This window comes from Canis lupus, chromosome 6 (genome assembly GCF_048164855.1).
Source record: "Canis lupus baileyi chromosome 6, mCanLup2.hap1, whole genome shotgun sequence".
NCBI lineage: Eukaryota > Metazoa > Chordata > Mammalia > Carnivora > Canidae > Canis > Canis lupus.
In genome coordinates, this window is record NC_132843.1 from 65,962,361 (window position 1) to 65,975,402 (window position 13,042).

Consider the following 13,042-nt stretch of genomic DNA (forward strand, 5'->3'; position numbering starts at 1 on the left):
GCAACACCATCCGATAAGTTGCTATGGGAGATGCTTTATTTTATTTTTTAAAGATTTTATTTATTTATTCATGAGAAATACAGACAGAGAGACAGAGACATAGGCAAAGGGAGAAGCAGGTTCCTTGTGGGAAGCCTGACGTGGGACTCGATCCCAGGACCCCATGATCACGACCTGAGCCAAAGGCAGATGCTCAACCACTGAGCCACCCAGGTGTCTGCAGATATTTTATTTTAAGGGCCTATTTTCCCCTCCTTCACCGCTCCCACTAACACCAATGGTTCTCAACCTTTCTTGGATCATGGCCCATTTGAGAAATATGTGATTGCTAAGGATCTTATTGCCCAAATAGTGCATATCCACATAGCTGTAGCATTCCGCACTTTACTTCAGCAGTTCTATGGACATGAGGATTAAATTCTGTTCTAAACTTCAGACTCAAAGACCTAGAGGGATCTCTGCTGTCTGTCTCCTGCCTCTGCAGCCACAGCTATACAACTCCAAGGCACAGATAGGCCTGCTTTTCTGGATCATACTCTGAAAATCGCTGTTCAGAAAAATGTGTTAGGTGTCAGTATTGCTGTCAGAGTTACAGTCCTAACAAGGCCATGGGGATACAAAAGGAGCCCAATGAGCCATGTCTTCCCTAGAAACACCAACAGCATCAGTAGTAGCAGTGAGAGCAGCTGACTTTTCTGGGCATAACTATGTGTCAGACACTGAGCTAAGCTCTTTACATACATTCTCATATTTGACCTTCCAAGACCTCCAAGATAGGGATGGCATCATTTAATGCCATAAAATGGGGATTCTCATTTTACTGATGAGGAGCTAAGACACAGAGTGGTTAAGTAACTCACTCAAAGTCACACAGCTAGTGAGTGGTAAGAATCAAACCCAGTCCCAGACCCCTGCTGTCAACCAGTGGCCACCTAGGGACATCACAAGTACCATACTCCCTTCTCTTAATTTAGTGTTCTGAGCTATCACCCTAATGAAGCCACATTAGACTTGAGTGGGTATAAATTCTGGACACAGTGTATCTCATTTCCTGAGACATGCTTTTTCCTCCAAATGAATGAATGGGAACAAATACTGAAGATGAAGAGAGGTCCCAGACAGGCCTACCATTCATCTGACTAAGGAGATAAAACAATTTCCCCACATCCTAACCCAGCAAAATGATGATGGGCATCTCTAACCCAATGACTATTTCAGAAAATTCTGGGAACACCCCCGCCCAAACTGTAGCTCGACAAAATGTGGGCACCAGTAAAGGGGAGGTAGGAAGATAGTTCACCCTATCCTGCCTCCCAGAGAGGGAAAAAGCATGCTTCCCCAGGAAGCTGGTGTGTGACACTGGCCTGTGGACAGATCAGGGCAGGACTGAAGGAGGGACAGCTTCCTCTGCTGGGAAGAAGCAATGAGAGTGAGCAGGAGGGAAGGGCCACCTGCAGGAGGGCTGAGCAACCTTTCTGAGGGAGGAGGGAGGCTAGAGGGAGGCTCTGGCAGGAGGGGAGGCGGGAGCAGAGGGAAGGCAGGATCGTTCAGGCAGTGAGAGAGGGCAGCCCCGCTCTATTTCCCAGGCTGCTCTCTGGGATGCAGGCAGGAAGGTTGAGTGTATTACACTGGCCCCACCTCCTGAAGCTCTCTCTGCAGCTGCTGGACTGGACACAAAAGCGTGAGGGACAGAGACACCATCTCTGCTGATCTGTACCAAAGTCTGGTTCCAGGTGCTGAGAGGCCACATGTGACAGAAGCCAGCGTGGGGGACTCGCACAGCTGTCTGCATTTCCCAGGTAAGCAACTATTTGTGTCAGAGCCAAAGGTAGAGAGCAAGGCCTAAAGGCAGAGAAGGCGGGAGGTGACTGCCCTGGGATGGCCCCAGAACAATCTGTGGAGGGAATGCAGGAAGAGGGGCTGGGGCCAGAACTGGAACAAACCCTCAGGCCAGGCTTCTGCAAGGTGTCACTGTATGAGGTAAGTAAGCTGGAGGCTGCATTTGGGCCAGTCCTGGCTGGCAAAGGTGGTGGAAGTTCCAGGAAAGGGCTGTGCTCTGACAGCCTCTGGGGTCAGCATATCTGGAGAGCAGAAGGGCCAGCCACACCGTGGCACCAGTGTTCCTTCCAGACCAGGAACATTTGTGTAGACTTGGCCAGAAAATCCCACCCTGAGCCCCTGACTTCCTCTTGGTCTCGGTGGTCAAGAGAGGACCTCTGGCAGCTACAGAAGGAGGAAAGCAGGATTTGTTCCCTAGGACTGTGGATTTGGACAGGGGAGGGATTTCCCATGGGAAAAGACAATCTGCTGTAAGCTAGCAGAGCACCACATGCTGCCCTGAGGAGGCCCACCTGTGGCCCAGAGGACGGGGAATGAGACACATTTGTAAAATAGGGTCCGTGTGCCGGAGGTGGGGTGGGGTGCATGATGTAGGTGGTCTGCAAGCAGTTCCATCTGAATACACCAGAAGGGCTGTTCCAGAGAAAGAAAGAAGCCTAAGAAGTCTGTTTCAATCACATCCAGCGTCCCTTTGCTGTACCCGCTGGTGGACCACAGTCCCTGATCGGGCATGCTGGCCTGAGTAAGTCACGCTAAGCTGGCCAGCGCTGTGTCCCCTTTGTTAACCAGACATACACACATGCACACAGCCACTCTTCTAAGAACCAGTGTGCTGAAAATACATCAAGCCTGGTTTCCTGTCAAAGGATATGCCAGCCACACTCTGACATGTTAAGGGGATAGAGAGAAAGAGGTCAGAGGGAGGGAGTGGCCCCTGGGCTTTTAGGCCGCAAAGGGACAAAAGATGCTGAACCCCAGACACCATGGCATTGTGTCCTCCCTCCATCTGTGGCTTCTGCTTCCAAGTACAGAGTGAGGATTCCTCCCTACTGCTCCCCTCCTACACACACACACACACACACACACATTCACATTAAGTGGATTTATGATCAGGCCAGAGCAGGGAGAAGGACAGTTTGAGGAGGCGGGGCTAGGATATGACTTTATTATGTGAACCTTGGCCACCAAACTGCTGCGAGTGTCCATCTAGCTCCCTCCCCAAGGTCCTGCTGAGGGGCAGAGGAACTCCCAGTATATGGGACAAGGCACTAGTCACTGAGTGCCAGCCGTGTGCCAGAGCTTCCCCCAGACTACACAGTAGGTGTATTATCTTCCATCTTCCCAATGAAGAAAACAAGGCTCTGAGACACTTGTTGATGCACAAGCATAGGATTTTGAGTGTCTGATACGCCTCAGACCTTGAATGAATGACTACCTCTTGTGAGGACGGGTGATAGAACACCTCCTGCCTTATGGGGAGTGCATCAGAGCCGCCAAGTGCAGACATTGCTCCCCTCATCCCGCCTGAGAAAGTGGAAGGTGGGCAGAGGAGGAAAGAAGGATTTTCCAAAAGTAAACACTCAGTGACTAATACTCTTGACCACCCCAGGCAACAGTCTCCACAGCCTGTGTCCTGGCCTCTTTCTCTGTGGAGGGCAGTTTGGGTCAACGAGAGCAGGGAGGAGCCCCGTGGTGAGGCCCTGCAGCCAAGACTCCTTGGCCCAGAAAACACAAGGGGCTTTGATGCCTTGCAGCAGGCAGTGGCTCTCCCCCAGGATGCTGTGGCTGCTCTTGGGCAAGGCCCAGCCCCAGGGCAGGCCTCAGTCTGGAGGCCACATCTGGGAGGTAGTACGTACAGCTCTAGGTCTAACACAGTGGCCTCAGAGTTAAAGAGATGCCTCGGGGCTGCTGTCACTGAGCAGAGTGGCCTTGGGCTGGTAGGAAACCTCTAGACCCCACTATCAGGGTCTGTAAGATGGAGAGAATAATAAAAGAGTAACAACATCTCGTAAAGGTTGCTGGGAAGAATAAATGAAATCGCGCTTGTGAGGTGCTCAGCATTTTCCTGTCTTGTGATCTCTGCGCAGAAAGTAAAACTACTAGCATTACCCACTCTGATATTCCCAGAAGGTTCCCTCCAGACAAAAGCAAACGGCAGCCCTCTGGTCAGAAACTGCCCCTCACCCCCAGCCTGCAGGAGCCTGTCTCTCACTCCAGCCACTCCTGTAAGATGGATTGCTCACACACACAATCCCTATTAGCCAACCCTCGCAGGCTTTCTCCGTGTCTTCAAGCTAAAATAAAATCACTTACAAAATAAAACTCAATGGCTTCCTTGTCTCACGGCTTGCTGTCAAAACCCTAAGTCTATGCCTCTCAAATCAGGATACTTGCACCCCTGGGGGTAGGTAGGGTTTGCCAGAAATACATGAGGCTGTGGGATAAATATGGCACACATAAGGAAAAGTTAAATGTTTCAACTGAAGGTAAGTCCAAACACTATCTTTGTGAAAAAAAGGGGGGGGGTACTTAGTGGAAAAGAAAAAAATACATGATAAATGTGTATATACATATATACATACATGTGTGTATGATTTAGCTAAATTAAAAATATGTAAATACAATATTGTAGGCCCACTATACTTCAATAATAAGAAATGTTTCTGTGAGAATACATAAGAACAAAAGATATATATTAGACAAACAAAAAACCCCACCTATGACATAGAATGTAAATTCTCATGAATACTTAAGATGAAACGACCTTTCAAAGATAGTTCAAGCTTCTATAAGGACCCACCCACCCTCATCAGGATGCATATGTTCACCTTCTCCCCTTCATTGCAAAATCCCAAGAAGCCCTGCTTCAGCAGTATCTTCTTGGGAACATCCTGGTGTGTTCCCTGACCTGCCCCCATTCTCCCAGGGGCTGCTCCTTGTCTTTGGCAGACACGGCCACACAACGCAGAGCCTGGGAGGTGGCCCCAGCTGACACCACCCAGGGATGGCAGACTTGCACACCTGACAGGGACGTCAAGACCCGGCCTGGTTTCCAGTGTCCCAGGTGGGCCGACACTTTCCGAAGCCCGAGGACCAGACCTTGCTTCCTCTCCTCTGCTCTAGTCTTCCCCCATGCTCATAGAAAAACCACCTGGCCAGCAGTTGGGGTTTGAGCCCCCTGGACAGGGCAGGGCCCAACTGGCACTGGGCAAATGTCCCACCCTTGCCATCCCTGACAGCATTGTCTCCTGGAGCTTCTAGTAAGTGGACCTTTAAAGGGATTAAGGATAACTGTGTGGGTTTTTTCAGAAAGCCCCAGCTCCTCCTTCGCCAGTGGGACGCAACAGTGGGGCTGGCACAGCTACCAGCTGGAAAGAGATCTGTGGTGAGAACCTCAGGCCCCATGGCCATGAAGGAGATTAAGTACATTCTTTGTGATTTCCTCTCCATACCTTCCTTTTTGCAGGTACCCTGAGCCCAGCAAAGGTTGTGCCTAGGAGGAGCAGGAATAGAAGTGCCTGAACATCATGACACAGGTGGACCCCCAGGAAAGGTGGGGCAAGGTATCTGCTCTGTCCAACTTGACGGAGGAAGCTCATGACCCCCGGATGCTGAGTGTGAGCTTAGAGAGAGAGGATGAAGATGGTGGGGAGGCAGGAGACAAAGGGAGCACTGGGGACCCTGATCACCAGGCCTGTCCAAGCAGCAGCTCCCAAGTGACTCAAGACAATCCTGACTTGCCATGGCATCATCCACCCAGCGAGTCAGAGAAATTCTCTAGCTCCTTCAGTGCGGGGGCCATGGAGAAGGAACCGATGGTGATGCCTGAGAAGAAGGCCAGCTGGGGAAGAGAAAAGTCCAACATCACGCAGACCCAGGACCCCCCTGGACCAGGCGCAGCTCCCGGGACCCTCCCCAGCGACCTCTCACGTAAGTTGTTAGGCCGGACTCAACCGCTTAGGGACTCGCTACCTGGAGGAGATGATGGAGACTCCAGGGCAAACCTGGACGCTGCCTTGGGGGTCGCGTCCAATTTCCCTGAGACGGGAAGATATTTCTGCGCACAGAGAGGCATAGACACGTCCCCAGAGGACTCCTCTCTGATGTGTTTCCCCAAGCCGGGGGGCAGCTGGGACCTCCCCACGCAGGAGACTCGTGCACCGGCCCAAGGGTCGGCGCCCCCAGCGGGCCTGGCAGCAGCGGTGCGGGCCAAAGCGCGCATCGGCAGAAAGGGCCAGAACCCGGAGGGTGCGCGCCAGGGCGCGCAGGGGGAGGCGCACCCCTATAAGTGCCTGCGGGGAGGAAGAGCCTTCCGGAAGCCCAGCAGCCCGCTGAGTCCCTCGCAGCCGCGGGGCACCAAGCCTCACACCTGCGAGCTGTGCGGGAAGGCCTACTCCCACCGGGGCACGCTCCAGCAGCACCGGCGCCTGCACACGGGCGAGCGGCCCTACCAGTGCCCCTTCTGCGACAAGGCCTACACCTGGTCCTCGGACCACCGCAAGCACATCCGCACCCACACGGGCGAGAAACCCTACCCCTGCCCCGACTGCGGGAAGGCCTTCGTGCGCTCCTCCGACCTGCGCAAACACCAGCGCAACATGCACAGCAACGACAAGCCCTTCCCGTGTGCCGAGTGCGGTCTGACCTTCAACAAGCCGCTGTCGCTGTTGCGCCACCAGCGCACGCACCTGGGCGAGAAGCCCTTCCGCTGCCCGGCTTGCGACAGGGAGTTCGCCGTGGCCAGCCGGATGATGGAGCACCAGCGTGTGCACTCGGGCGAGCGGCCCTTCCCGTGCCCCACCTGCGGCAAGTGCTTCACCAAATCCTCCAACCTGATCGAGCACCAGACGCTGCACACCGGCCAGAGGCCCTTCAAGTGCGCCGACTGCGGCGTGGCCTTCGCGCAGCCCTCGCGCCTCGTGCGACACCAGCGCATCCACACTGGCGAGAGGCCCTTTCCTTGCGCCCAGTGTGGCCAGGCCTTTGCCCGCTCGTCCACGCTGAAGCGGCACCAGCAGATCCACTCTGGGGAGAAGGGCTTCCTCTGTGCCGAGTGTGGCAGGGCCTTCCGCATTGCCTCGGAGCTGGCCCAGCACATTCGGGTGCACAACGGGGAGAGGCCTTACCAGTGTGAGGACTGCGGCCAGGCCTTCACCAGGTCCAATCACCTCCAGCGCCACCGCGCCAAGCACAGTACCTGCAAGAAGGAGCCCATCCCCTCCTCCTCTGATGAGTGAGGGCTCCAGCAGCTAACTCTCAGGGAAGGTGAAGACACTTGGCGACCTCATTGCCTGGAACCCTCCTGCATGGACAAGCCGATGCGCATGGTATCGTCCTCGCCCCACCGGTCAGCCAGCCTTTCCTCCCAGGGCGTCACCGGCCGTGGGGTGATCCGTTTGATTTATTGATCTCTTGTGTAAAAAGTAACAGGAGGGCTGGCACCCACGTGTGTGGTTTCATTATCAGTCTTTCTTCTGAATCTCAGAGGTCATATTCAGTTGGAAAAGGGTAAGAAAAAGTAGTGAGGACTGGTCAAGAGTTGAGTTCCTTGGTTGGGGGATCCCCGTGGATTGGGGATTATATCTTGGGCACTGTGCAAGCCGACAAGGATACTATGAAGAAAAAGATTGTCCTGTCCTGCCCTCAAAGCCATATGCAAATACTAAGAAGGCATCAAGGACCAGTCCTCTTGGGAAGAAGGGTACTTTTCAGTTTTTACATGAATAAAGGAATCCCCAGAAGTGGTCTCTGTGAGCAACTTTTCCAAAGCAGCAAAGCCTCCCTGGAGTTAGCCAGACCCAACCAGACAGTACATCATTTCTTTATTATTATTATTATAAAATTATTTCTTATTGGTGTTCAATTTGCCAACATACAGAATAGCACCCAGTGCTCATCCTGTCAAGAGCCCACCTCAGTGACCGTCACCCAGTCACCCACACCCCCCGCCCACCTCCCCTTCCACCACCCCTACTTCCTTTCCCAGAGTTAGGAGTCTTTCATGTTCTGTCTCCCTTTCTGATATTTCCCATCATTTCACTTTCCTACCAAAATCACTTTACCCTTGGGAAATGAGTCTTGGCTTTGAAGTAGAGAAGGCCTTTATCAAAAAGAGAGGGGAGTTTATGTCCTAAGTTTTGAAACCAGTTATTCTTTAAGTCCAGAACAACCTCTGAAAAAGAAGTCCATTCCTCTTTAGAACCAAATTTAGTAAGCTGGATTTAATCTGAATCTCACCCACAAAATTTACATGTGCCTCCTGTCTGGCCACCCCTTTTCCTGTTCCGACATATGGGGACTTAAACCATATGTAATTTACAGAGAGTAATATGCCCATTTACGGAGAGATATATAACATTTCTCCAAATGGGCTTGACCATAATTCAAGAAACCTCTTAGATTTATTTAAATTTTCCAGATCATTAGCTCCAATTTGAAGTAAACAAAATAAAATACCTCTTGCCTAAGTGCCAATTGGCTTGTCTTTGTTTCAAAGTCTTAAAAACAGATTTGGAAACCCATATGACTCAAAAATGCTCTTTAATGAGGTTATTTGAAATCTGTGTATTACCAACAGCTATTCTTCAAAATGTATTGATTTTCTATAGTTTAAAGTCAGTAGTTCTTAGCTCTGGATGCCAACTGTGAAGAATCCGTTCCATGATTTCACAGAGTTCCCTTGATGCACAGGGGCAAACAGCACTTCTAATCTTACCAAAGTTAAATAAGATAGTCTATAAGAACATATATAGTATAGTACTCTCCTTTTATGGATATCTTTCGTGGATTCCTAAAATTGCCACCAAAGGGTGCCAAATCTGAATTTCTCTTGAATTCCATCTTGACACATGGGGGCCAAAGAGAAGTGATATATGTTGTACTTTGACAAAGGTAACCTTAGTTAAACAGTTCTGACTGCATGCCTGGAGGTTTTGGGTCTTAACTCCCTCAAGTTAAGACTTAAGTGGTTGGCACATCAGACCAACAGAATTATCTGGTTCAGGGTCTGGCATGAGGGCCAGTGGTTGCGTTATGAGTCCATCCCCATCATTTACCAGTGATGTGACCTTGGCTTCAGATTCTGTACCTGTATAGGCTAATTAGGCATGATAATAATGGGGCAATGAAAGTTGGAGTTATCCTGCCAGGAAAGGAAATTTAACTGACAGCATAGGTATTACATTGGTAGAGAAGTCATAAAAATCAACCATAGCCTAGTGATTATGAACAGAGTAAAGACTAGTATATGTTTCCTGGGTAGCCAATGAAATCTTTGAAGACTAGAGTCATTATTTCTTTTCTTTATATTTTTTTAAAAGATGGTTGTTAATACAGTTTTAATAATTAAAACATTTAATTTGCTTCTATACATTTTTAAGGCAGTTTTCCCCCCAAAACCAGTTCATAGAAGGGCTGCGTAGATGTTGCCTGAGCTGTTTGTTAACCATATAACTTGCTGAATCCTAGCTTTGAATATTGAAACAGGTCTTCAGTGCATCTTGGATTCTAATTTTTTAAGCTTCCCGTGTGTTCTATGCACAGCCAAGATGGGACCCACTGGTATAATTAATTATCAGTGATAATTAAATTTTATCATCTAATAAGCAGATAAAATGAAAATAGGTGGGCAATCAGGATGAGGTCATAATAGAATGAGAGTAAAAATAGGCTCAAACTGCTGGAATACCTCCTGACTTGGATATGGTGGACTCAAACTAGCAAGCAGATTTTGATGTCGTCTCATAGTCTCATTTCTGTAGTTGAGACATAGTACTTAGGTACAGCTTCCAGATGGGCACACCTTTGGGGAGAGAATGGGTGTCCTTTTTCTTAATAGGCAGAAAAAATTAGATTAGCTCCTGCTGGGTATCTTTGGCGCAACATACTGTGTTTCTGGAATATAAGGGAATATAATAGACTGAATAGACTGAAAAGAAGTTCATTAATCCTTCAGTGGCATCACATAACCAAGTCACATTTTAAGGAAAATTCTCACAACCAGTCTTTTCTCACACCAACTGCAAGAGTCATGTTGAATAGGTATTGCAGGGGAATGCAGTCCCCTTATTATAGCCACAGGTTACTGGGCTTCTGGACAGTGGTGCTCAAGTGGAAGGCCACAGTACATGGAGTGGAGGAACAGATTCAAAAGAGAAGCCAAACAGCTACAAAGTCGCATGGCACAAATTCTGCCCGGTAATGTCTTCCCATCCAAAGTGGAAGCAGTAAGTCCTTTGTTTTCAGAAGAATCAGTGTTTGAGTAATGTTATTCTGGCTCAAATGGTTACCACAGATAATAGTGAGGTACTTTTCTAGTTTTCTACAAACCTTCACATCACAGCAGGTAATCTTATTTCCCTGTTCTGTAATTAAAAATCAGAGCAGGACCTCCTTTGTGATAGCATTTAAAGCTTCTCTCTGGACTAGTGCTATTTCCTCTGTTTAGTTTGACAAAATTAATTTGGATATACCAAATAAAAATGATCATTTATAAGATTCCACTTAATAAACATTCCCTTGATATATTCACCAGAGTCCACAATCATCATGATTCACATCCTTTGGATGATAGTGATAATAGTTAGCACTTACACAATATTTAGTGTCCCAGGGACTGTTTTAAGTGTTTCGTATATATTAACAACTTAAACATTAAGGTAAAACCTATGGTGATTATTGTCCTTATTTTTAAGATGAGGAGATCAAGAGACGAAGAAGTTATATTGCCCAAGATATCATAGCTAGGGTGTAGCATAATGACGATTTGATAGTTAGGCATCAAGTGGAGCCATTTAAGGGCTCCAGAGACTGTGCTGTTAACCACAGGGCCAACTGCCTCTGTTTGGCATAGAACACTCTGCAGTTATTGGTGACATGCATTTTAAAGTAGGTGACCATAAATTCAAGAGAAGAAAAAGGTTGAAACACAGCACAGCAGTGTTCATGGCATAACCCAGGAAGAAAGACCTATGGATTACTTAAAAATGGATTTGGGAGAGCCTGGGTTGGCAGCTAGTAATCATTAATCCTTAGAGAAGCCGTCAACACCCAGCCAGGAGAAAGGTATTTGAGTTAAAGGAGCCATTGTTCCTTGAAAGGCCCACCAATGTCTTATTCACTGACTAACGAAACGTTCTGTGTCTATGCCATACACAGAAAAATACACCAGCAATGAGTCTTGACACTCAACATTGACACAAAATTTTGTCATCCAAATGCATGCCCATTAAACAACTATATTACCTCTGATATGAACCCAAAAGATCACCCAGGAGTTCCAACTAGGCCTTAACAACTCTTACAGGGAAGGAAATCATCAATTTAATTGATAGAATACTCAAGCAGATGTCATTGCTAGACTCAGAACTAGATTTGGATTACAAACTCAATGACCTGTGAAAATATTGCCAATGATAGAATGACAATGTTTCAGCAAGCTAGAAAATGGTGTCTTTTTAAAGTTGAGAAGGAAGCTCATTTTTAACATCAGTTGCCCTCTCTCCATTCTGCATAAAACCATGCCGGAACAATTAAGAATTTTCCACAATGACTGGGTAATATTTTTCCATGTTTTCTCCTTAACCATTTCCCATACCCTCGGTCAAATTGGCTCAGAGTTTCACTGTCTCAGGAGTGTCAGGCACTCAGTAGATTGGTTCAATGAATAAATGGAACTTCTATAAAAACCTAAGCTATGCTTAAGATTTAAAGTAAAATAGACCCCTTCTGTAAAGCAAAGAGGATCTAGAGGAGGCTGAGGACAAGGAGGGAAAGCAAGGATCTTCTGTGGTAGTTCAGATGAAGTCAAGGACAAATGAGGTTAGTAAATAAGATGAAGAGATGCCCAAGAAATCAGAGGTGGAGTCAATAAAGTGTGGTGACAGGATAATAACGGCTAGCATTCAGTGAACGCGCTTTAGGGGTTTGGCACTACCTCCATTATCCCAACTAACCCTTTCAATGATCTGTTATGAGAGACCCTTGAAAAATATTCCCACATGGGATATGCAATTGTTTTCTTTTCTAGGAGAGCAGATAAGAGTAATAGGTCTTGGTTATTGTCTATCAGTATTCTTAAGCAAGGGTCAATAAGGTCTGTGTGCTCTTTCTAAGAAATAGGTTGCATATCTGTCACAAGGAGAACATGCAGCAAATCATCCACTTTTTGGGTTAGAAATCATGCTTGCTTACATTTTTATTTTTTCTGCAGTTGTGGTGGTTTAAAAAATATACCAACATAAGTGTCCATCAAGGGATAAATGGATAAAGAAGTTATGGTACACGCACGCACACACACACACACACACACACACACACACACACACAATGGAATATTAGTTAGCCAGAGAAAGAAGGAAATCTCTCATTTGTGACAACACAGATAGACATGTTGAGGGTATTATGGATGCTAAATGATGTAAGTAAGACTGAGAAAGACAAATGCTGTATGATATCAATTATATGTGCAATCTAAAAAAGTCAAACTTCCAGAAGCAGATAGAGTAGTGGTTGCCAGAGGCTGGAGGTGGGGGGAATTGGGGAATATTGGTCAAAGGGTACAAACTTTCAGCTATAAGATGAATGAGACCTGAGGATCTAATGTAAAACATGGTGACTGTAGTTGACTGTAGTTGATAACACTGTATTGTGTAACTGAAATATGTTAAGAGAGTAGAAGTTAAGTGTTTTCATACATACACACACACAGAAAAAGATAAATATGTGAGGTGATGGATGTGTTAACTAAATGGGGAGAGCCCTTTCACAATATATATGTGTATCAAATCACCACAATGTATACTTTAAATATCTACAGTTTTATATGTCAATAATACCTCAATAAAGCTGAAATTTCTTAAAAAAACAAAGAATTTAAAAATTAAATAAAAATAAAAAATATGTTCACAAAGTCTTTGATATTCCTCCTTTAAGAAGTGATCCTAATCTCTCTCCTTTTTTATGTAGGCTGGACTCAGTGACTCAGTTCTAATGAATGAAATAAAATAGAAGTGTTGGTATACAACTTTTCAGTCTAGATCATAAAGTGCATTGTGGCTTCCATAGCTTTCTCTTTTGCTCTTTTTCTCTCTCTCCCTCTCTTTCTTTCCTGCCTCCCCCCCATTACTTGTTCTGAGGGAAGCCAGTCACCATGTCATGAGCAGCCTTATAAAGAGGCCCTTGTGGTGAGGAAATCTGCTAACAG

At 47.0% G+C, this 13,042-nt stretch overlaps 1 protein-coding gene across 1 annotated transcript; it reads left to right on the forward strand.

Annotated features, from left to right (window-relative positions):
• The first annotated feature begins 1,542 nt into the window (after nucleotides 1-1,542).
• Nucleotides 1,543-12,698, forward strand: ZNF648 (zinc finger protein 648). The gene is made up of 2 exons (XM_072831007.1): nucleotides 1,543-1,799; nucleotides 5,306-12,698. Exon 2 carries the CDS (start codon nucleotides 5,367-5,369, stop codon nucleotides 7,074-7,076), a length of 1,710 nt encoding a protein of 569 aa, XP_072687108.1. The 5' UTR covers nucleotides 1,543-1,799; nucleotides 5,306-5,366; the 3' UTR covers nucleotides 7,077-12,698.
• The last annotated feature ends 344 nt before the right edge of the window (nucleotides 12,699-13,042 follow it).

Coding starts and splice junctions, on each gene's coding strand:
- ZNF648 (XM_072831007.1), top strand. CDS start 5,367: ATGACACAGGTGGACCCCCAGGAAAGGTGGGGCAAGGTATCTGCTCTG.